General features: G+C 33.3%; 2 protein-coding genes across 4 annotated transcripts in view; both read left to right on the forward strand.

Moving 5' to 3' along the window:
* Positions 1-18,937, forward strand: part of LOC129245238 (uncharacterized) — a 37,036-nt gene extending 18,099 nt beyond the window's left edge. For 2 of the 3 annotated variants that reach the window (XM_054883283.1, XM_054883281.1), the window contains exon 2: positions 12,785-13,387. In XM_054883283.1, coding sequence (XP_054739258.1) covers positions 12,785-13,043 — 259 coding nt within the window. In that variant the 3' untranslated portion in view covers positions 13,044-13,387. Of the gene's footprint in view, positions 1-12,784; positions 13,388-17,577 lie in introns of those variants that run through there. The other variant, XM_054883282.1, reaches the window with a different exon arrangement.
* Positions 18,938-23,997: 5,060 nt separating this feature from the next.
* On the forward strand, positions 23,998-25,471 carry LOC129244580 (uncharacterized). Its single transcript, XM_054882295.1, has 2 exons — positions 23,998-24,537; positions 25,078-25,471. Exons 1-2 carry the CDS (start codon positions 24,191-24,193, stop codon positions 25,202-25,204), a joined length of 474 nt encoding a protein of 157 aa, XP_054738270.1. The 5' UTR covers positions 23,998-24,190; the 3' UTR covers positions 25,205-25,471.
* The last annotated feature ends 146 nt before the right edge of the window (positions 25,472-25,617 follow it).

The raw sequence follows: 25,617 nt of genomic DNA on the forward strand, positions 1-25,617 counted from the left end.
TTGAAAATTGTTGGGGATCTCTTGCGAGAAAGGTTTACTCCGAAAATCGTCAGTATGATAGTATTGACGAACTTAAAAGCAGCATTTTAGCACAGTGGGACGAGATTCCGCAAAAGTATATTAAGAAACTATTTAAATCACTTCCAAATCGCATGACTGAAGTCATAAAGAAAAATGGAGGGTCCACTCATTATTAGAATAAGTTTTTCTTCTTTATTTATTATTTTTATGTGCTTAAAACTCACTGATTCCATGAATGTGCTATATTTTTGACGCAGTACGAATATAATTTTTTTCACTTTAATGAAGAGCTACTAATTTTGGTTGTCCATAAACACTGTTTTTAAATATATTATTACATATATATTGGAACTGTATGAATCTAAATTTATCATTCGTAACATATGTAAAATTAAAAATAAAAAATCAAATGTGCTATCATTTTGACGCTGACTGTATATATTTAAAACCTAAAGACCACATTAGTGTCTTATACCAATTTACCATAACAAAGCGCAAAGGAGTGAAAGCTTTCTCATCCTTTAAAATAAAGGCGTCAACTTTGAAAATTGCTATACACTTTTTCTGTCCCCTCTACCAGAATTTGTTGCCCGAATATTGTTATTTTGTAAAAAATTTCATTTTGTCGTACAGTTTAGTTGAACGGTTGTAGTTTTTTTGCCAAATGTGAGTACTTTTTGAACAGAAGCCGCATAACTCAATTCACAAATCGAATTGGGCGAATATTGGTTGTCACCACAGAAATAATTCAATGCAGACTAGTAAAAATAAAAAATAATAATGAAAATATTTACGTAACTTATAGTGTAAGCGTCCGACATATTTAGTAAGCCATAAATTGATTAGCATACACTGCAGGCAACGCAAAAATTAATCGGATATGGTTATCGAATGAAATAAGTGGGCTTAATACACTCAAAAAAAGAATGTACAAATTTCTACTTCTCCTTTTACTCAAATGATTGTCTGGCGAGCTTTAAAAATTTCAACTTTTCAAAAGTATTTTTATATGTATTGTATAAATTTCTTGTTCGATTTCTAGTACTCTAACTTACATAGTGCGCCATTACTCTTATTTTTTGAAAAAAGAAAAAAAATAAATAGATAATGTCAGAGGAAGAGGGTATCGCTCTTCGAATAACCCATGTTGAGTCAAACCACGTCAAGTGGGCCCCGAATTTTCCATCAAATTCCGGATTTTAAAATCAAATGCATTTTTGGATAGATAATTTGTCACATAATAATTGCTGTGAATAGTTTTTTTTTTATTTCGCTTTTTGTTTATATTATTAACAATTGAATTTTTTTGCATGATATTCTTGTAAAATCAATATCTCAGAAACTACAATTGATAATTTGATGAAATTTATTTCGGTTACCGAAAAATGTTTACTCTACCGATTTAACGTTCAAAGACTGTGTATTTGTTGAAACAATAATTTTTAACAATAATTTTTATGAAAAATCGCATTTATTTTTGCGTTCTTCACGCTCTAAATGGACAATATTACAGTCAGATTAAGCGCACAATGCTTCAAAGGTTGATTCACTGCCTATCAACATAAGTTCTGTTGGTGAACTAGATGAGGCAGCGTTTCAACTAAGGGATACAATAATTTCAGCATACCACGAAAGCAACGTAGTCAAAACACGAAATGTGACTAGAAAGGTCCCATGGTGGAATGATAAGCTTGCCAAAATGCGTAAAGAAACAAGACAACTTTTCAATCGTTGTAAACATACAAAGGTATGGGACGACTACAGGGTTGCTCTAACAATTTACAACAAAGAATTGAGAAAGTCTAAACGCGATTCATGGAGAAGATACTGTGAAAGTATTATCGAGACGCCAGAGGGCGCCAGGCTCCTTAAAGCTTTGTGCAAGGAACACTCAAACGGTGTTACAACTTTAAAAAGACCAGATGGGTCGTATACAAATAATCGGAAAGATACTTTGGAATATATGCTTCAAGTACACTTCCCGGGATCTATAGATACGTCATCGACAGTGAGGGATGATCAGTTAACACCAGACCAAGGGGTCGTGGCTAACAAAAAATCCTGGAGTCTGTCAGGACGTATCTTTACCCCAAACAAAGTACGATGGGCCGTTGGGTCCTTCCAATCATTTAAAGCACCAGGGGTAGACGGTATCTTTCCAGCCCTCCTCTTACGAGGGATAGAAACACTAATAAAACCACTTGTTGCCATTTTTAGAAATAGATTCAGTATGGAATACATACCAAACGTTTGGCGTAAGGTCAACGTGATATTTATTCCAAAAACGGGCAAGAGGTCCAGTGAACTTCCAAAGTCATACAGACCTATTAGTTTAACTTCGTTTCTCCTAAAAACAATGGAAAGATTGGTGGATCTTCACATTAGAGAAAATCTAGAAAAGAACACACCTTTTCATAAATCGCAATACGCATATAATAAAGGGAAATCTACAGAAGGAGCTCTTCACTCTCTCGTATCAAAGATAGAGAAAGCTCATTTTTCTAAGGAAATCGCCTTATGCGCATTTTTAGATATCGAGAGTGCATTTGATAATACAGATTATCGCTCGATTGATAGAGCATTACAAAATAAAAACATTGACAAGCCGACCATAGGGTGGGTAAAGGCAATGCTGGAAAGCAGAGAAATCAGCTCATCTCTAGGAGATGTATCAGTCTCAGTCAAAGCATTAAAAGGATGCCCCCAGGGTGGTGTTTTGTCACCTTTATTATGGTCCCTGGTTATTGACGACCTCCTAGTCAAACTAAGTGAGTTAGGCTTGGAGGTAATTGGCTATGCTGACGATATTGCAGTGATTATTCCTGGCAAATTCGACAGAACAATATCCAGCATTATGAATCAAACATTAAATTTCATTCTAAACTGGTGTCGTGCAGAAGGACTTTCTATAAATCCCAGCAAGACTATTATTGTACCTTTCACAAACAGATATAAGTTGGACCTTGGTTCAATTACTGTCGGAGGAACAAATATAAACTATTCCAATGAGGTCAAATATTTAGGAGTTGTTCTGGATAAAAGATTAAATTGGATCTCTCACCTTAAATCGGTGATAGATAAAGCCACCAGAGCCATGTGGGCATGTCGCAGTCTCCTGGGGAGAACATGGGGTATTGACTCCAAAATGATTCTTTGGATGTATACAATGATGATTCGACCAATCATTACCTATGCGTCCCTTGTTTGGTGGCCCAAAACCACACAAGAAACAGCCAAGAAATTACTGGCAAGTCTTCAAAGGCAGGCCTGTTTGTCTATAACAGGTGCCATGCGAAGTTGTCCCACAACTGCAATTGAAGCGATAGTAGGATTATCCCCACTGCATATATTCATATGGAAATGTGCAGCTAGAAATGCACTAAAAATGCAAATCTTGTCAAATAAGGAATACAGTGACTTTGGTCATATGAGTATTCTAAGAAAAATACCGGATAGGGATATTAGCTGTTCAGTAACAGACTACATGATTCCGAAACGGGTCTTCAATAGAAATTATGAGATAATTATCTCAGACCGTGATGAATGGGAAATTGGAGGACCTTGGGTTAACCCAAAAAGTCTAATATGGTTCACTGATGGTTCAAAAACAAATACTGGAGTTGGTGCCGGGATCTTTGGACCCAACACAAAAATTTCAGAACCCATGGGCAAATGGCCCAGTGTCTTCCAGGCCGAAATCCAAGCGATCTCGATCTGTGCACTGACAAATCTAAAAAGGGGTATCAAAGGGGCCCACATAACTATATATTCGGACAGCCAAGCGGCACTGAAAGCACTAATGTCTCATTCTTTGGAGTCGAGACTAGTGGAAGAATGTGTAAACAATCTTCAAAAATTATGTACAAAAAATACGGTTGTACTTTGCTGGGTTCCAGGTCACTCTGGAATCGAGGGTAACGAAATTGCTGATGAACTGGCAAGGGCTGGATCGACAACAGACCTTATAGGACCAGAACCATATTGTGGTATCAACTGGGCGGAAGCTAAATCCAGGGTAGACCAATGGGAACATACTCTCAGAATAGCTTACTGGGAAGATAATCTGAAACTTCGTCAAGCCAAGAGGTTGGTTAGACCTTTTACCTACAAAAAGGAACTGATTAACTTACGGAAAGTAGATATCAGGAAAATAGTAGGCTTTCTTACGGGCCACTACTATCTAAACTATCATCTTAACAGAATTCAACTCCTCAGGGACACTGAGTGTAGACTCTGTTTTGAAGATGATGAAACAACCAGAATGCAAATTTTCCACCGTGATCAACTGGATCCGGAAGAAATAAAGAAAGCTCCTATTACAGATATACTAAGGTTTATACGTATAGCAGAAAAATTGTTGGAAGAACATGGCTTTCAACCAACTCCTTTCCAAAGGCAGAAAACAACTAGGCAAACTAGAACCTGATGTAGTGGTCGGGTAAATTTCGCGGATGATCAGAAGGATCATCCATATTAAATTAGGTAGCTTGACACAAAAGATCTTTTAGGTCGCAGTGTCGGTCATTGGACCACCTACTAGGATAAATTATTATTATTAAGCGAGGTTCGAAAAAAATTACTATGTATTGTTATGAAAATGGTTCGACCTGATGAGTGTTGCAATCCGTTGGGGAAAAAAGGTCATAATTACGTATGTCGTAATTTATTCCAAATAACCGCTCACTGGGATGTAAAATTCAAACAATATATCGGTAAATACATTTGCAAATCATGTCGTATGAAGATATATAGAGATGGAAGTGTTACTGAAAGTGCAGCGTATATACGTCCAAGTCCACAGTGGGTATAATCTTGATATTTATATACATATATTGTGCATTGAATAGTTATTATTTAGGCATATAAAGTCAATTAGTTCTCAAAATTTGTGACAAAAAATTTTGATTAATTTTTTCTAGTGCTGACCAAGGAGCAGAAAACGATGAGTCTGAAGTTTCTTCTGATGCAGAAGAATGTTCGGATAGTGAAGCCAATTTTGAAAACCAGGAAATTCAGAATAACCTAAAATTAGAAAAGGTGAAAAATATTTTACAGGAACTTGGTGAACCGCCAATAAAAAAACGACGTTTTTCAAAATTAAGTGATATGAATGTCAAAGAGATAATAGTGGAAATCATCAACGAAAAAAAAAATACCGCGAGAGTAAATATTCAACAAGGGGAAAAATTGAATTCAGCATTTGTGGAGAATATAAAGTCTGCTTTACGTGAGAAAAAAAATACAAATGATAAAATTCAAATTTTAACAACGGTACCAGATGAGGTAACATCGAAAGAAATGCGTGAAACATTTAGTATTTCGAAAAGGATGGCATCAAAAGCCAAAAAATTGAAAAAGGAAAGGGGGTTTGGATCTGTGCCTGATAAGAAGCGCGGAAAACGTATTCCGAACTCAACTATTGAAAAAGTTAAAGCTTTCTATTTATCAGACTATTGCAGCAGATTGTTACCTGGAATGAAAGATTGTGTAACTGTTTATGAGTGGGCCAAAGGTGCGTTTAAATCGATAGATTTTGTTTTTTCGCAAAAAGATCATGATGCACATGAAAAAAAATTTCCAAACGCTTCAATGAGGCAATAGCTATCAAAAAAACGCGGCAATTTCATCACTTCGAACCTGCAAGTAACAAAAAGATTCGAAGTAAAATCTTCTCCGAGGATACATCTTGTTTCGAGACTATTATTACTAATTAAATTGTGTACAGTATACGCCTAACTCCCACGCGGAAAAGTTCATTAGTTTCTCTCGTGTAACTTGTCGGCACTTACTAATATACACATTATCGCTTCTTTGAGTGAAAACCCAAGTAAATATAACGAATCAACAAACTTTAACCAAATGGCTGATCCTCCTGATCGAGACAAAGCTGTAGAACAGCTCTCGTACCAAACTAATCAAAATAAATTATTAACCAGTAATTCAAAAACTCCTAAATACTTGATAATTAACAGAATCGAAAGCGCGGAATCTCTCTCAAAAGTGTCCCCTTTTCTTATTAAAAAGGTCATTGACTCAGTATGTGGTGGCGAAGTTGAAATGTGCAAGAAATTGAGGAATGGAAGTATTCTAATCAAAACAAAAACATTTGTACAAGCATGCAAATTAATAAAACTGTCTGCCCTATCCCCATATATTAAAGTGGAAGTATGTGAACACAATACCCTCAACCAATCAAAAGGTGTCATCTTCTCCCGTGAATTAATAGGTATATCAGAAGAAACAATAAGAAACGAACTAAAAAACCAAGGAGTAAGCGAAGTAAGGAAAATAAAGAAAAAGGTTGACAGCATTCTAGTCGAAACAGGCTTACTTATTCTGACATTCGACAACTCCATACTACCAAATCACATTTTGATCGGATATGAGAAAATAAAAATAAGACCCTACATCCCTCTCCCACTAAGATGCATGAACTGTTTAAAATATGGTCACTCAGCAAAAATTTGCAATAACACTAAAATATGCGCAAATTGCGCCAAAACTTCTCACATTGACCGCGAAACTAATGATAAGTGCACTGACCCATCAGCTTGCGTTAGTTGTACCAACAATGGATCAGAAAATGCTGACCACAATGCACTTGATAAGAAATGTCCGGTATTCATAAAAGAGAAAGAAATCCAAGCGATCATCACACTAGAGAAAGTCGATAGGCGGAGAGCGATAGCCACATACGAAGAACGTCACCCACTCAACACAGCAACATACGCATCAAAGTTAGCAAAAACGAACCCACCAATTACCTATAACAAGAGCGCAGATTCACCACACTCTCCAACACTCTCACGAATGATAGCAGAAACCACCTCAGTAAACAGTATAATACCAAATTCCAGCAACAGCAGTAAATCCACACTCCCACTCAACTCTTCGAATCCACCATACACATCTCAACCAACACAACCAGCATGTATCAAACCGAGAGAGCAAACAGACTACTCAGATATACTCAATAGTAACTTTTTAACTAAAGGCACTTTGCAACAAATAACAAAAGATAATAAAACTAAAATCTACCCTAAAAACATTTCTAACAGAACAAAAGCCATGTTAAAAAAAATCAACAAGTTGAAGGGAAATTCTAAGCAAGATTGCGATTCAACATTACCTATTGCAGATATCGATTCTGATTCATCAGAATCAATGTCTACAGATCAATAACTTAGTTACTCAATTTATATCTTAGATTCTATTATACATTTATACTTATACACATACATATATACTTAGATAAACTCATTCATACAATTTATCATGACACTACTTATCATACAATGGAACATAAACGGATATATTAATAATTATAATGAACTGCTAATTCTTATTAATAATTATAAACCTAAAATTATTTCTATCCAAGAAAGCCACATTCCGACACAATTCCAAAACGTCCCAATTCCAAACAACTTCCTTTTGTATTCATTCAACTCAAACCCATCATACGGTGGTGTAGCTATACTGATACATAAATCTATACAGCACGAAATAATTCAAACTGAAAAGGACTTTGACAACATTACTTTAGAAATACACTCAACAAAAAAATTCAGAATCACGTCAGCCTATTGTCGCCCATCTTACAATCTTCATTACCGCAACCTAGAAACTGTATTTAATCAAACTAATCACTCAGGCATTATCACTGGCGACTTTAATTGTTGGCACCAAAGCTGGGGTTCACGCGTCAACAACCGGAAGGGCAACATCTTGTCAAATTTTATTAATCAATCTCACTTCGTTCTACTAAACGACAAATCGCCAACACACTTTTCCACACACAATACACTCACGCACATAGACCTGACTCTCTGTACCCCCGATCTTGCCGTTCACGCTGATTGGAGGACTCACAATGATTTAAACGGAAGCGACCACTTCCCAATTTTCATTTCTCTCTTCCCACCTATTAACCAACCGAACGCACCAAGTAAGACTTCATTCAAAACTGATCTTGCAAACTGGGAACTATTTGAAAAGAAATGTAGACAGTTCGAGTCAACCCGACCTATCAGCCGTAATGTTAATGCAGAAGCATCCAACCTTAGGAAAATTATTCTACAGTCTGCTAATGAATCTATACCAAAAACTTTAAATAATAAAAAACAAAGATCAGTGCCGTGGTGGAATCATAACTTAGGTAAATTAAAAGCTGAGAAAAACAGGCGGTTTCATATATTCAGATCGAATATGACTGAACTAAATTTAATTGAGTATAAAAAAGCAAAATCTGCCTTTAAACGAGAAATTAAAACCTCCAAACAATGTTCGATACAAAAGTTTACAGCAGAAATTAGTCCTAGCACCCCCACAAAGAAAATTTGGATGACTGTACGACGCTTTTGTGGATACAAACTCCCCCACGGTATACATTGCCTACAGTCCCTAAACAATCCCAATCAATCTCACACAGATCCAAAAGATATCGCTAATGAGCTGGCTAAATACTGGAGCAATTCAGCTTCGGACCAAAATTTTCCAAGTAGCTTTCAAAACAGGAAAAGAGCGACCTTACAATCTCAAGTGTATGCACAACCCTGTAGAGATGCGAATATATTAGAACAAGATATAAATCATCTGGAAATGATATCTGCACTAACTAAGCTAAAAGGAAAAACTCCAGGCTTAGATAGGATAACATATCCAATGATGCGAAACTCTCCTGAAATTTTTAAAAAGCGCCTTTTAAATTTATTCAACGCGATTCTTCATAACAAAATTATCCCGCAGTCCTTCAAACACAGCATTATTATACCAATACCAAAACCAAAGTCAGATAAAACACAAGCAAAATCATACAGACCGATATCTTTAAACATATGCTTCGCTAAGGTTCTAGAAAGGATAATAGCAAATCGGCTATGGTGGTTTGTAACAAAAAACAAATTATTGAATAGCCGACAAATGGGTTTCAAGAGAGGAAAATCTACAGCAGATAGTCTACTACTGTTAGACTATCTAGCTGCAGCCAAGCTCTCATCAAAAAGCCATTTAACAATTATTTCTCTTGACTTTGAAAAGGCGTATGATAAAATAGGCATACACACGGTAGTTGACCAACTCGTAAAATGGAAGGTTGGCCCCAAAATCACCAATTATATTATCAATTTTATGTCAAATCGTAAGTTTATGGTACGAATAAATAACCATTTCTCCGATTTCTGGTCAACAGACAATGGTATCTCCCAAGGATCCCCTTTATCTGTCATTGTGTTCTTGATTGCGTATGAAAAACTATGCTCTGTAATATCATTCCATAAAGAAATTGACTTTTGCGCCTACGCAGATGACTTTAACATTATTATTAAATCAAATAAAGAAAAGTGTCCAATAATTGACCTGAATAACCTTTTTCACGACATCTTAACTTGGTGCGATTACTCAGGAGCAAACTTATCACCAACAAAAAATCGGTACATTCATCTCTGTCGAAAGCACAATTGTCAATGTACTGTGCTTTCACGAAACATAAACCTCTTTCCCTGTGATGAGTTAAAAATTTTAGGAATCATTATCAATAAGAGATACAGATGGAACTCCCACATCGATCACCTAAGCACTTCCCTGGTCACACAATTAAACATTGTGAAATGTCTAGCCTCCCCAAAATTTCAATGCGACACTCAATCTATCTTAACAATTGTAAAAACATTATTTATACCCAAAATTAGTTATGGCATTTTTCTTTACGGATATGCTCCTAACTATCTCATAAACAAAATCAAGTCATTACTTAACGCTGCAATAAGAACCGCGTTGGGAGCCCTGCGCTCTACACCAATCGCAAATTTATTTTTTGAATCAAAAATACTGAATTTCGAAAATCAAAGAGACCTAACAACTGCTAAACTATTTAAAGTTCTCATAACAAAGCAAGACAACCCGCTTTACAATATCGTCAATAACCTAAAGAAGAGGACAACCACCCTTAAAATACAGCCTGCTATAAGCAGAACAACAGTACTTTGCTCAGCAGTAGGTATACCTTTAAAGCCAACTAAATACGATATTCATATCCATCCCCCATGGTCCTTTAACCCAAAAGCAATTGACACTTCATTGCATATCTTCAACAAGAACAACACAAATCCGATTCAATACCATGCAATGTTCAACGAAGTTAAAAATAAATACTCCAACTATACTTTTATTTATACTGATGGGTCAAAGATAAACCAAAATATATCATATAGCATAACCCTAGAAAATGAAATTATAAAAATATCAATTATTCCATATTATAGTTCTATATATTCAGCCGAAATTATTGCCATATCTGAAGCAATAAACTTAGTAAAGCACAAGAGAAAAAAGGTTGCTATATGCTCAGACTCACTCTCCTCTCTTAATTCCATAGCCAATATAAATAACAGCGACTATTACCCAAACAAAATCAGACACATTATCACACAACACTACCCAAAAATTATTTTAATATGGGTGCCTGGGCACAATAATATTGTTGGGAACAGCCTCGCTGACCAATCCGCGAAACAAGCTCATCGAAGCCCAGTAACTAGCACAGACAATTTCAACTTACTCGATATTAAAAATCATATTAAACAACACTTCTACAACAAACAACTCCTTGAATGGAATCTAACCAATGACTGGTATAAAAACGTTAACTACACAAAGACCAATATAACAGATTTTCTACAAAAAACTAATAAAAAACCTTCACGACTAGACATTATAAAATTCGAACGCCTTAGGTTAGGACACACGAAAATAACACATGGCCATCTTATGAATAACACAAACCCATTATATTGTACTTGCAACACAGATATCTTAGTCACAGTAACTCATCTTCTACTGAGTTGCCCCCTGTATGCTACCTGTAGAGAACAAATATTCACTAACACAAACCCAATTTCACACCTCTCAGTCCCTTCTCCTGAGTCAATATCCCTAATAACAAAATTCCTCAAAAGAACCAATCTTTACCATAAGATTTAAAATAAAATTGTACCTACTAAGTTTAAGAATGGAAGTATGCATATGTATATAAAATTATCGAGCTTAAGGCCTCGCTGCTATAGCTCCTAACTTAAAATAGCTTATAAGATTTATGTTGTAAGCTAATTTTATATAAATAAAAAAAATAAATTGTGTATGTTTTCATGTAGATATGGATGTATGTAATAAAAATTCTGGTAATAAAACACCTCATTTTTGAATCCTTAATCCTTTTGTATGTCTTTTTTAAGTGCTATACGTTTTAGCGTATAGTCCCATGGGACAATGCAAAGCCAACTGTTAAGCGCGTTGCGTTGCACAAAAAATTCGATATCTTCAGAACAGATACGACTCTGGGAAGCCATCTTCATGCAAGTTCATTTTTGTGCGTAGTACCTCGACTGACAAAAAATTCGATATCTTCGGAACGGATTGGACGAACAAAGTTTTTTTTACAGATTATTAAAGGTGAGCATTGTGCGCTTAATCTGACTGTAATATTGTCCATTTAGAGCGTGAAGAACGCAAAAATAAATGCGATTTTTCATAAAAATTATTGTTAAAAATTATTGTTTCAACAAATACACAGTCTTTGAACGTTAAATCGGTAGAGTAAACATTTTTCGGTAACCGAAATAAATTTCATCAAATTATCAATTGTAGTTTCTGAGATATTGATTTTACAAGAATATCATCCTCCAGACAGGGGCTTAGCTGCCTGGCTGGCTACAGAATTTCCTCTGCGCAAGGTTTTAAGGTTATGCCGCCTACGATCGGACGTTAGAGCATCATTCGTTTTAAACAGGAGATACGTGAATGTGAAGTTGACATGTGGGAGTGATAGGGTATGTATTCGTGTCGGCAATCCCATTTGCTCATTTTAAGTTGTTGGTTAATGGGCGCCCCTCCACATAGGTATTGATATAATGACGTCAGCTCATGTTAAGTTTTACCTTCGCCCGAAATATTTCACTTTTCACTTTTTGCTTAACACGAATTTTACCTGGATAGTTTTCGCTCATTATAAGGCCGTCTGTTTTGTCTCGAGCAGTACTCCTTGATCAAAGTGTCCCTTATTGGATTGTGCCAAGAGTTTCAGTTTTAGCAGGTATACTTTCTACGTTGGCGTTCTCAGTAAGAAATTAGATTTTGTAGATATACTCGTAGAAGTTCGATCATAAGCTCATGTGGGTGCTGTCAGAGGTCTTTAGTGAAGACTGTAATGCGTTTCCTTTCTCCACTGTCACTTATAGGTACTTTGAGTGTTACCTTAGCCTTTGATAGGAATGGCGGGATTGATAGGGATGTTATTCGGCACGAAATGGATCTATGTTCCTTCACTAGTAAAAGTTCACTTTTTTAAAGCCTCCGGCGCTTTTCATTGTTCTCTTCTGAAGTGAATGTAACCAGAATAGTGTGAGCCTTCAAGTCAGGGCTTATTATATTCTCTCAAACTAAGGACTGCAGGGTTCCAGTATTTTTTCGAAAGATCTAACTATAAAGAAAAAATATTTTGTATTTCATATCGAAAGATCTAACTATAAAGAAAAAATATTTTGTATTTCATATCTAAGTGCACGTGTACGTACATAAGTATGGGGCACGCATCTTCATTCCTAGGCAAAACTATTGTGTGCAATTTTCCTTAAGCATTTATGAACTGGTCCGCGCGATTATAATAAAAGTAGTTTTCATTGTTTACATAATTTTTGCTCCAATTATTACACAAAATGTATACCTTTATAAATTTGTTTTAATTTGTTTAAATTTTTGTACCCTGAAGCAACCCCATTAGCTGGAGCGGCCGACATGACGTCAATCACTATTGCAGCGAATGTGGGTGCTATATTGGACGCTACATAACGTTGAGTTGGTATAAGAAGCAGCTGTTCAAAATGCAACGATCGGATGTTGTGCTCGAAAATAAGTGGCAACGTTTTAGGAAGGTCGAAAAGGAAACACTTGACAGCAAAATAATCGCGAAACAGATAGCGAGGGAGTTGACGAAATTGAAGACGACAACGAGAGAGACGAACGCTTGAAATTTATTGGGTTAATATTTATTTTGTTTTTCACTTTTATTTTGAAATTTTGTAAGTAACGTATATGTTATATTCGTATATGCTATATTCGCATACATATTTTATAAGACAACACCTAAGCGTGCGAATATGCTGACATGCACATTCACACGCTTAACAAAACGTTCGCTTTGCAATTTGTTAAACAAGTGTTAGATTTCGTCTGCACTTGTTTCCAGTTTGCATTTTTTGCCGTTTTGTTTTACTTAAGTTAGACGAATAAGAAATTTTATGAAAAAGATTCAGTAATAAACTCACATCGAACCAAAGAGGCTCAATAATATATTATTGGCGCAGTCGCTCAAAGGTACCACGCAAAGGTAACCGCCAAACGGACTAGTTCCTTTATATTTAACACGACGCATAACATTTAAATGAGCATCGAAGAAAATAAAAGCATAGAGCAATTGTTGGAGCAATTATCATTGAGAAGCAGCAAATTAGAGGAAAATATACAACGAAACAACATGACCGAATCCACACGTGCGTTTATTTTTGAAAATTTGAAGATCATCAAACCATTTGATGGAAGTAGAGAGGATCTCATGTTTTTCTTGAGCACATTGGAAGCATTGATCACAGAAATTGCCAAACTTCCCCCCAACGAGAGAAGTATTTTTTTCAACTACATACTACATACTACAACTAACAAGAGGACCAGCTTTGGAAACAATAAGAAGACACCAACCTACGGATTGGAAATCCTTCAAAGAATGCCTCATACTGGAATTTGGTGAGCACCTAAGTCCTGAAACTCTTATTATAAGATTAGAATACATCAAACGTAAAGGTAGTGTACAAAATCTGTTCAGTGAAATAAGTTCATTATTGATTAGAATTAGAGATATTGTGAAAATGAGAATAACAAGTGATATCGAAGCGAATTTTCTGAATAATGAAGCAGAAAAAATTGCGATTAAAGTGTTTAAGAGAGAATTACCAATTAATTTGACCGCGCTATTGAACGCAAATTTAATAAAAAATTTAAATGAAGCTTTCGTGTTGTTGAGTAAAGAAGAAGTTTTTGAAGACTCCTACAAAGCAAGGGTTAATAATTTTTACGCTAATAGAAAATATGAACAACAAAACCGATTTTACGTCCCTAGCCATGCTAAAATGGTTGGCAATGAGTTAAGAAAGATAGCGGTTCCCCATAGGCAAACACAAAATTACCCACAGTTTAATCGTCCGTATTTGCAAAATTATAACTCGTTTACCGGTAATCCGAATTTATCACAGTATCGGCCTGCGCAGCCATTTAAAAGACAAAGGGAATACGATTCAAACCAATCTAGAATAAGGCAGTATTGTGCGCCCCAGCCAATGCAAATAGATGGCGAAAATTTTCATGTACTAGCCTCAGATCCGAGTTACCATTTATCAGATTCACAATAAACGGTAGGAAACTTAAGTTTTTGGTGGATACAGGGTCTACAATTAGTTTGATTAACGAGAATATTTTAAAGACGCCTGTTATGAAAGTGGAACAAGTGAAAGTTAAAACAATAAAGGGAAATATTATACTGAGCACCGCTCAATATATCTATCAACCTAATATAACAACAGAATGTTTAAAATTCTACGTACATAATTTTTCTAGCAATTTCGATGGCTTAATGGGTAATGACGTGCTCAAAATCCTGAAAGCTAAAATTGATTATAATACAAGTGAAATCGAGCTAAGTAATGCGTTATATAGTTTTGGTTCAAGAAACAAAAAAGAAAATACGAATGCTAGAAAAAGTGAAATAAATTTATATGGTGAAAAATTAGCAACCAAATATCGAACAGAACACTTAAATAAAGAAGAAAAGAAAGAACTAGATAAGCTCTTATATAAGTATAGTGATGTTTTTTATTCGGACGGAATGAAATTAACACTAACAAATGCCATAAAACATAAAATAATAACCAAGCATGAGGATCCAGTATATACTAAATCTTATAGGTATCCCCAGATTCATAAAGTCGAGGTTAATAAACAAATTTCTGACATGCTAGATCAAGGAATAATACAGCATAGTCATTCTCCGTATTCCGCACCTTTATGGGTAGTCCCAAAAAAAACGGACGCCTCGGGCAAGCCGAAATGGAGAGTGGTTATAGATTATAGAAAGTTGAATGACATCACAGTTGATGATAAATATCCCATCCCTGTAATTGATGAAGTATTGGACAAGTTGGGTCGCTCTTTATATTTTTCAACCATAGATTTAGCGAAGGGCTTCCACCAAGTGGAACTTGATGAAAATAGTCGCCCAAAGACCGCATTCTCAACTCAGGATGGGCATTACGAGTTTACACGAATGCCGTTTGGGTTGAAGAATGCCCCGGCGACATTTCAAAGATTGATGAATTCAGTCTTAGGGGATTTAATAGGAAAAGACTGCATGGTTTATCTTGACGATGTAGTTATATTTAGTACGTCCCTTCAGGAACATGTAGTTTCCCTTGAAAAAGTATTTCAAAAGTTGAGGAAAGCTAACCTCAAGGTACAACCAGACAAATGTGAGTTCATGAGGCGAGAAACAGAATTTTTGGGGCATATCATAACACCAAGTGGTATCAAACCCAACCCCGATAAAATAAAAGCAATAAAAGAATTCCCAGTGCCCAAAACTGAAAAAGAAATAAAACAATTTCTTGGGTTAGCGGGATATTATAGAAAATTTATAAGAAATTTTTCACATATAACCAAACCACTGACTAAGTGTTTAAAAAAGGGTGAAAAAGTTACACCCTTAGATAATGAATATATCAAAGCAGTGGAAACACTCAAAACTCTCATTACTAATGACCCTATTCTGAAATATCCTGATTATAATAAGAAATTCGTGTTGACCACTGACGCTTCTAACTTTGCAATTGGAGCCGTGCTTAGCCAAGACGGCCACCCCATTTGTTTCGGTAGTCGTACTCTCAATGAACATGAGACTAATTATTCGACCACCGAAAAGGAGCTGCTGGCAATCGTTTGGTCAACGAAATATTTTCGCCCCTACATTTATGGCCGGAAGTTCCTCATAAATAGTGATCACAGACCACTTCAGTGGCTACACAATTTAAAGGAGCCAAACTCGAAACTCCAGCGATGGAAAATCAAACTCAACTCAATGAATATGATTTTGATATAAAATATCTGCCAGGCAAAGAAAACCACGTTGCCGATGCTTTATCAAGAGTAAAATCAGCAAATTGTTATAACAATAATGCGGAATCTGATGATGCAACCGCGCATTCTGCGGAAGAGGATAACTCAAATTATATAGGAATTTCAGAAAGACCCCTTAATTCATTTAGACGACAGTACATTTTTAAAAAATCTGCAACGGGAAATAGGATAGTTTTACAAACAATATTTAAAAAATATACTCGTAACACTATATTCTATACTACAATGTCGGTAGATTATGCAAAAGCATTTATTTTAGAAAATTTAGCTGGAACAACAGCCGCTGTTTTCTTCGAATGTGATGAGGACTTTAAAGTATTTCAAAACGTCTACGCAAAATTGGTGAACCAAACTCAAACAAATAAACTTTTGAGAACCACAAAGATTTTGGAAGATGTTACTTCCTACGAGAAATTTAAAGAAATTGTCTTAGAAATTCATTTGAAAGGCTTGCATCAGGGTATTGACAAAATTCAAACCGAATTTAGAAAAAAATATTACTACCCGAACTACGTTTCAGAAATATCGACTATAATAAACAGTTGCCAACTTTGTAATGAGTGCAAAAACGACCATACTGGGAGAAAAATGCCTTTTAAAGTAACTCCTCCTTCTTACACAACAAGAGAAAAATACGTAATAGATATATGGAAATGGAAAAAAAATTCATATTTATTCAAAATTTGCGATGGTAGAAAAAATCGATCATCTAAATTGGTTGGAAGCTAAACGAGCTTTACTCAAAATATTTAATTCAATGGGTCCTCCAAAGAAAATTAAAACAGACCAAGATAGTGGTTTAATAAATATTAGTCTACAGGAATGGCTTAGAAGTCTAAATATAGCTATCGAAACTACCACAGGGAAAACAGGAATAGCAGATATTGAAAGGCTACACAAAAGCCTTAACGAAAAACTTCGTATTATTAATACCTCAGAAGATAAAGAACTCCAACACCATGAAATCGAGCAAACTATTTTCATTTATAATCATATAATAAATCATTCAACAACAGGCCAAACCCCTTATACCATTTTTTTTAATAAAGAATTTTCGTCAAGGGATGTGCAAGCAGAGAAAGAACGAAGAATTGCGAATTTAAACAGGAATAGAAAAGAATACCAAATCGATACCAGATTTGTATCAGCGGAGAATTCCAGGAAAAGACTGGAGAAAGAATCCAATCCTTTCAAAAAAGTCAAAGTAATGCCACAAGATGTAGGGGAAGATCACCATGTGGTGAAATTCCGGACAAGGCTTTCAAAAAAATATAAATCTCAATTCAAGTGAAAAAAGAAAAGTAATACTGACAATATTTCTAGGAACCAAATTTCCACGCAACAAAACCGGGAAAATTCACCATTGTCTGGTGAAAATCTGCCTCATTCTGATGTTAACGATGCAAATACCAATTTCGACCAATCAAATGATGCAGGTCAGCAAAGTTGAAAACGAGCATGGATACGTAATTACTGAACAAGGAAAATTTTATCAATCAACTAACTTCACTAATAAAATTCTAACCGTAAACCGGACCGAAATTGAGCTAGCATACCAGAAACTTAAACATGAGTTCGATGAAAACAAATTATTACAAACGAATATAATTACAAGATACATAAAATTAGCTGAAAAAGAGAAAGAAATGTTTCACATTAGGCATAAAAGAGGGCTTTTTAATGCAATAGGCAGCAGTTTAAAATTTCTGTTCGGAACACTTGATGAAGAGGATAGAGCAACAATGCAAAGGGCGTTAGAAAATATTCAGAAAAACCAAATAAATACAGAAGAATTAAATTCAATCATACAGCACATAAATGAGGAACATAAATTCTTTAATCAACTCAAAAATACTACTAATTCACTACAGAATCAATTTACTCAAAAAATAGTGTCAGATACCTTTCTTAACACTATCAAAAGTTACCTTGAGCATATACAGGACGTGCAATTGGGTTTGCAATTGGCCAGGCTGGGAATCATTAACTCCAAACTTATTGACTTAGAGACAGCAAGTAAAATTACATCAGACCAATTCGAGGAAATAAGAACATCAGTTTGGAAAACTGAGAATATTTTATATTTTGTATTGTCTGTACCGCAAGAAATAAGAACATTGCCAAAACTTCGTATTTTTCCGATACCAAATAGTCAACATTTTGAAATTAAAGTAGACCCTAACCAGGAATACGTTCTTATTAATCAAACTTTGTACAAAATAAATAATAAAAAAAAAATTGGAAACCGAAAGTAATGAATGTATAAGAAACATATTAAACAACATAAACACCAAATGCGAATATGCAAAAAATACCAAATCTGGGCTTTATTATTTCGCTCCAAATATAATTATCACTAAAAATATGAACAAAACGAATTGTATTCAAAACTGTAATAATCTTAAGTTAGAAATAGCTGGCAATAATATTATAACTTTTGACAATTGTAAGATTCAAATTAACGATTTTATAATTGAAATCGAAAAAATTAAAGATTTTGTAAATCTAATGCCATATGCTAAAGAAATAAAACAAATTGAATTTGAAAATATAACGTTAACAGATATAAAGTTACACGTTGACCACATTGAGAACCAAAATGGTAAAATCTCAATAGTTTTAATAATATCGATTACTTTAGGCATGTTACTAGTTGTTTTATTTTTCTACAATTCAAAATGTAAAAAATGTACGGAAAATGTTAGTAACGCTAACACTAATGTACCATAAAAAAAAAAAAAAAAAAAAAAAAAAAAAAAAAAAAAAAAAAAAACATTCCGTATATATTATATTTAAGTTTATACTACTTGTTCGTGAGGACACGAACCTCTCTAAGGTTGGAGGAGTAACGTATATGTTATATTCGTATATGCTATATTCGCATACATATTTTATAAGACAACACCTAAGCGTGCGAATATGCTGACATGCACATTCACACGCTTAACAAAACGTTCGCTTTGCAATTTGTTAAACAAGTGTTAGATTTCGTCTGCACTTGTTTCCAGTTTGCATTTTTTGCCGTTTTGTTTTACTTAAGTTAGACGAATAAGAAATTTTATGAAAAAGATTCAGTAATAAACTCACATCGAACCAAAGAGGTTCAATAATATATTATTTGTAATTTTATGATACGTAATGTAATAAAAATTGGTTGCTACAGATATATTTTTTTAAATTTAATATAGCAAACGGAGTGAAAAGGGAAAAATTGAAAAATCTATATATATTTGATATACATATATCTGGAGAATATGGCGGGTGGGGTTGGAGTTCCCATTTCAGTTTTTCCAGGTAGGCTTTACCGGGTTTGGCAACGTGAGGACGAGCTGCTGTCTTGTCATGCTGTAGAACCACTATTTCATGCCTCTCCGCGTATTGCGGCCGCTTCTCGCGCAGTGCTCGGCTCAATCGCATCAATTGAAGCCCATACGGATCCCCAGTGATGGTTTCGCTTAGTTTTAACAGTTCATAATAAATAAGACCAAATTGGTCCCACCAAATACCAAATACGTAGCATAACCTTCGCAGCGTGAATATTCGGCCGAGGCGACGACGTAGAAGCATGATCGGGCAGTCCCCATAACTTTCTTTTCTTTGGATTGCTGTAATAAATCAATTTTTCATCACCCGTCACGATGCGATGAAGATAATCCTTCCTTTTTTGCCGCTAGATCAGTTATTCACAGGCGAAAAAACGACGCTCAACATCCCTTGGTTTCAACTCATAGGGAACCCAAGTCACCTATTTCTGAATCATCCCCAAAGCATGCAATCGCTTGGAAATGGATTGGCAGGTAACTCCTAATATTGAAGCGTTTGACACGGATCCTCATTGAGCAATGCCTCCAATTCAGCGTCTTCGGAGGTTTTTGGCCTTCCTTCACGCGAACGGTCGTCAACATTAAAATCACCATCTTTGAAGCGACAGAACCAATCTCGGCACGTTTTTTCACTTATAGCAACATTTCCATAAACTTTTTGTAGCTCTCGTTGCGCTTCAGCCGCCGTTTTTTTCGAATGAAAGAGGAAAATCAACACTTCCCGCAAATGACGATTATTCGGCACAAAATCAGACATTTTCACAAAAACAAAATCACTAATGTGTCAAAGCAGTTTGTTTACTATATGTCTAAGCTTGGTTTATGATGTTTATGTTATGTTAGAATCGACTTGCACACTCTGCTGGCGGCATCTATTGACAAACAGCGGGAACTTAGTTGCGTTTTATATTTTACATTTTAAGAGTTTTTTAAAACTACATTAAGTGTTTATTTTTTTAACAGACAAACTTCTTGTAAAATAAACTTAAATTATTATTTATAAATAAAATTTTTCCTTCTTTTAATTTAAATTTAAATTTTTTTTTGTATTTTTAATTTAAATATCATTTTTAATTTTAGTTTTGAGTCCTAATGTTTTTTCTATTGTATAGTTGAATTTAAAAATTTAACTTTAGCTTTATTTTGAATTTGGAACTTTAATTTAAATTTCAATGATAATTTTGTATTTTTTTTATTATTATAATATACCTATTAATTATACTTTTTTATATATTTATAAATTATAATAATATCTATTATACTAAACAAATTATATGTATGTGATTTACGTTTATTTAATTTCATTTCATTTTTAATTTTAATATAAAATTTGCATCCAAAATTAAATATATTTTTTATTTTCACTTTGAATTTAAAGCTTTATTAATTTTTTATTTTAATTTAATGTTTAAGTTTTTTTAATTTTAAGTTTAAATTTGAATTTGTGAATTTAAACTTAATATTAATTTTAGTTTTGGTTTTACTTTTAATTTTAATTTAATTTTTAACATAAATTTTAATTTTAATTTCACTTATAATTTGAATTCTAATTTTAGCTTTATTTTTAATTTTAAGCTAAATCTTAAGTTTAATTTGGAAATTTTTTTTTATTTTGAATTTTATTTTCATATAATTTATTATTCATTTTATATATTATTTATTATTTTTATTTTTTTTTTAATTTTATTTTTAAATTTTATTTTTTCTTAAATTTTATTTTCTATTTTGATTTTAAGAATATTTTAATATTTCTTTAATTCTAATTCTAGTTTAATATTAATTTCAATTCTAATTGTGGTTTAATACTATTTTTTTAATTATTTAATAAATTAATATTAAAATATATATAATATATTAAAAAATTAAATTTACTTTAAACTATTTTTAATTTTTGATTGCACATTTAATTTAATTTTGTTTCTTAGTTTTAAATATAATTATATTTTTAATTTTTATTTTTACACTAATTTAATTTTTAGCTCTAATTTGGTTTTATTAAAATATGAATTTTAATTTTAAATTAAATCAAATTTTAATTTTTATTTATATTTTTACTTTAATATTAATTTAAAATTAATTTTTAATTTTGACTTTATTTTAATGTTAATTTTATTTCAAATTTAATTTTAATTTTTTTTTAATTCACTTATTATTTTCTATTATATTATTATATTTCTATTTTAATTTCAATATTAATTTTGTTTAAATTTTGAATTTGAATTTTATATTTTCTTTTTTTTAATAGTAATTTTAATTTGAATTTAAATATTAATTTCAATTCTAATTTTAGTTTTAATTTTACATTTAATTTAAATCTTAGATATGGTTGGTTGGTTTAAGGGTGACCCCGCATCGGAGTACCACATAGACCGCAAGTTGTGTGTTGCCCTAGAGCTCATTATTTTAAATTATTTCCCCACCTAACCGAGATTTTTATTGTAGATTTTGATCAAAGATATTAATTCGTTTCGAAAATTTGATGAGAGATTCGATTTTCAGGTCCGAGAGTACTGAAAGATTGTCAATTGTTGGAGAGACTAGAAGAGCGAGTCGACTTCTGGCTAGACCCGGACAACTGCACAGCAAATGTCTGCTCGATACTTCCTCATCTTCGTCCTCGCAGTATCTGCACAGGTCGTTCTGAGGAACCCCGAGCCGACGTGCGTGAGTGCCCAAAAGGCAGTGGCCGGTGATAAGAGATGTTATATGCCTTAGTTCGTGTTTCAAAAGACTTATAAGGGTTTTTGTCTGTTTCAGATTGTAGGATGGCCAGATTTGTCTGGTCGTAACGCAAGTAGTTTCCACTCGCCACCTCCGATCAGCAATGCTGTGAAATTCTCGATCGATGAGCATTTTACATGTTGAGAGCGGAATGTGGATTGTGGGTAGGTCACTAACATTTGATTGCGCAGCTCCAGCTCTTGCGAGCTCATCAGCTTTGCAGTTACCTTCGAATCCACTGTGACCCGGTATCCAGATGACTTGGACAGAATTCTGAACACTTATCTCGTTAAGAGATAAGAGACAGGATCGAACCACATCTGAGTGGGTATAAGAGGAGCTGAGTGCTCGAACGGCCGCTTGACTGTCGGTGAAAAAGCGGATATCCTCTAGTGATATTCTAATCTTAGATTTAATTCGGTTTTATTTTAAACTATTTTTATTCTTTATTTTAAATTTAATTGATTTTTTTTTTTAATTTTATTTCTATTTTTAACTTTAATTTTTACACCAATTTAAAATTTAGTTCTAATTTAGTTTTATTTTAATATTAATTTTAATTTTAAATTTAATTAAATTTTAATTTTTGTTCTAATATCAATTTGAAGTTTATTTAAAATGTTGACTTAATTTTAATGTTAATTTTATTTTAAGTTTAGTTTTAATTTAATTTTGATTTACACTTTATTTATTTATTTAAATTTTGGTTTTAATTTCAATTTAATATTAGATTTAGTTTTTATTTAAATTTTTATTACTTTTATTTTAATTTTAAATTTAATTTTTATTTTGTTTTAGTTTTAATTTTATTTTTTATTTTTCTTGTTGCATCAATTTAAATTTTAGTTCTAATTTTGGTTTTATTTGAATATTAATTTTTTATTTTAATGAATTTAAGTTTTATTTAAATTTTTATTTTTACTTTTTTTAACTTAAATGCTATTTTCTACTTTAAGTTTGGTTTTAATATTAATTGCAATTGTGATGTTAATTCTACTTTTGATTTGAATGCTTGCAGTAATTTTGGTTTTATTTATTTTTAATTTGAATTTAAATTAAAATTTTACTTTTAATTTGAATTTAAATTAACATTTTACTTTTACTTTTAACTTAAATTTTAGTTTTAGTGTCAATTTTAATTCTAACTTTGATTTATTTAATCACTTAATTTAATTGGTTTTAATTTAATTAATTGTTTTTATTATATACCCATATATTAATATATCCAAAACTAAATTGTGCCCTATATTTCTCGAAAAAGAAAAAAAAACAAAACAAAAATTTAGCAAGTGTTTGTTTATAGTCTTGCACAAATTGTTATGTAACAGGTGGAGTGTGTCGCTGCGAGTAAATATTTACATACATCCATTTGCAAGCATATTTGTTAGTGTGCGTAATTTTCTGCACGCCTTTTCTAGCCCAGCGGTCCATCCCGAAAGTGTTTGAGAAAACGCAAAACAAAGAAGCAAAAACAAATTAATTGCTCACAATGAGTGCTAATGACATCACGCTATGCAGCGTAGCGAGGAAATTGATGAATTTTATTTTAAACGGGGCAACTAGAGGCATGCGATCGGCGTCGTAGATCATTGAGCGCAAAGAGTTGCCAAATCAGTGACCGTAAATTAGAGAGCTTAGTGGAAAATCGAAAATCCAAATACTAGAACTGCACGAATTTTGCTCGCGCTCTCCAGCACCCGCCAAATCGTTCGTCTACACATCTGCTCTCGCCAGTAATACCTGCCGCCCACTAGCCCACTACAAATCAACTGCTAGCAGTTCACTGCCGTAGCTCTAACGTGTAACAACACAATAGAATTCTTTTACATACATATATGTAAGTGACAGTTACAGCTTGTTCGAACGAGATCCGAAAGTAATTTTTACTCAATATGGAACCGATCGCTGCGGAAGCTCCACAATTGGTAAAAGTCAAGCTGTTACCTGCGATTGCTCCCGAGGAGCGCAAGCGGCATATTGTGGCCAATATAGTGCTGGAGGGTCACACCTCAGCCGTGCCGTATATTGATGATGCAAACAATGGAACTAATGTGGTGCAAGTACAGTCGCTTGGCGCCATACCACCCGGCAGGGAAGGGCGAAAGCGCTTACGTTTCTATTCGGTGGGGCCGCGTACCTATCACACCAAATGCCCACTGTGTGAGCAGCACGGCGATGCGGCTGTGATGCGAGCCGCAGGATTGAAGGATGCAAGTTGTTGTCTGTCGACGTTGTCATGGTGAGTGAAATGATGTATTTCAAAATTATAGTTTTATATTATTAAAATTTTCAAATCAAAATATTTATATACATATGTATATGAAAATATTTACAGTTTTTCTTAATTTAAAAGAAATTAAAAATGTAAATAAATAAAACAAATATTCAGTATTTCATAATACAGAAATCACTTATATTTAGTGAAAAATTAGAAGTAATAAAATTAAAAGCTTAAAGATTGGCAACAGTTTATTAAAATTTAGTAAAGAAGAAGAACAAATGTTAATTTTTTTCATTTCATTTACTAAAAAGGGGATTTGCAAAATATTTTTAAAATTAAGTCACTTTATTCAATTTTCTAATATAAAAATATGTTTAAATGCCTCCGTACCTATTATATTAAAATAAATATAGGCAATAAATATTGAAAAAATTAGTTCTTTGCTTTAATTTTTATTTACAATTTAATATAAATAATTTTACAACATTTCATATTTTCATATAAATAATATTTAAAAGCTAAAATAAAATATTAAAAACTAATAACTGTGTTTCCCAGCTTTTTCCCCATTTTTTGGCTCTGCTGTATCTGCACCTGGTGCGGCTGCAATCGCGAATGGACCACGAAAGGTATTTACTGCAGCAAATGTGGCGGCAAATTGGGTATTCAACAGAGGCCGAAATGAGTGCTATGAAAAATAAAAATGTCAAAAGTTCAATAGTTAGTTGAAGTGAAGTGGAATTATTAAAATTTAACTTATGGAATAAATAAATAACGAAATAAAACAAAAAGAAGATTATAAATCAAAAATAAAGTATTAAAAATAAAATAATAAATAATAATAATAAAGTAGTATAATAATAAATAATAATAATGACTAAATAAAGCACACATAAATATCTCCTGATTAGTAAAAGTGCTATATTTAAAATTCTTTTACAATGCGCGCCTTCATAAATACCTTGTAAATAAATCTAGCTGTTCCACAAATCAAATGCATTTTTTAATACCTGCCCTTAGTTTGTAAACACTACGAAATTTTACAACTATTTATTGGCACAAACGACCTGTTGTTGACAGCAACGCCGCTTGCTTGAA

The sequence above is a fragment of the Anastrepha obliqua genome, chromosome 4 (assembly GCF_027943255.1).
Source record: "Anastrepha obliqua isolate idAnaObli1 chromosome 4, idAnaObli1_1.0, whole genome shotgun sequence".
In the NCBI taxonomy this organism is placed as follows: Eukaryota; Metazoa; Arthropoda; class Insecta; order Diptera; family Tephritidae; genus Anastrepha; species Anastrepha obliqua.

Bases quoted from the DNA above. Each gene is read 5' to 3' on its own strand.
- LOC129244580 (XM_054882295.1), top strand. From the start codon at position 24,191: ATGGAACCGATCGCTGCGGAAGCTCCACAATTGGTAAAAGTCAAGCTG. The intron at 24,538-25,077 runs GTGAGTGAAATG...TGTGTTTCCCAG, and splicing joins TGTCTGTCGACGTTGTCATG to CTTTTTCCCCATTTTTTGGC.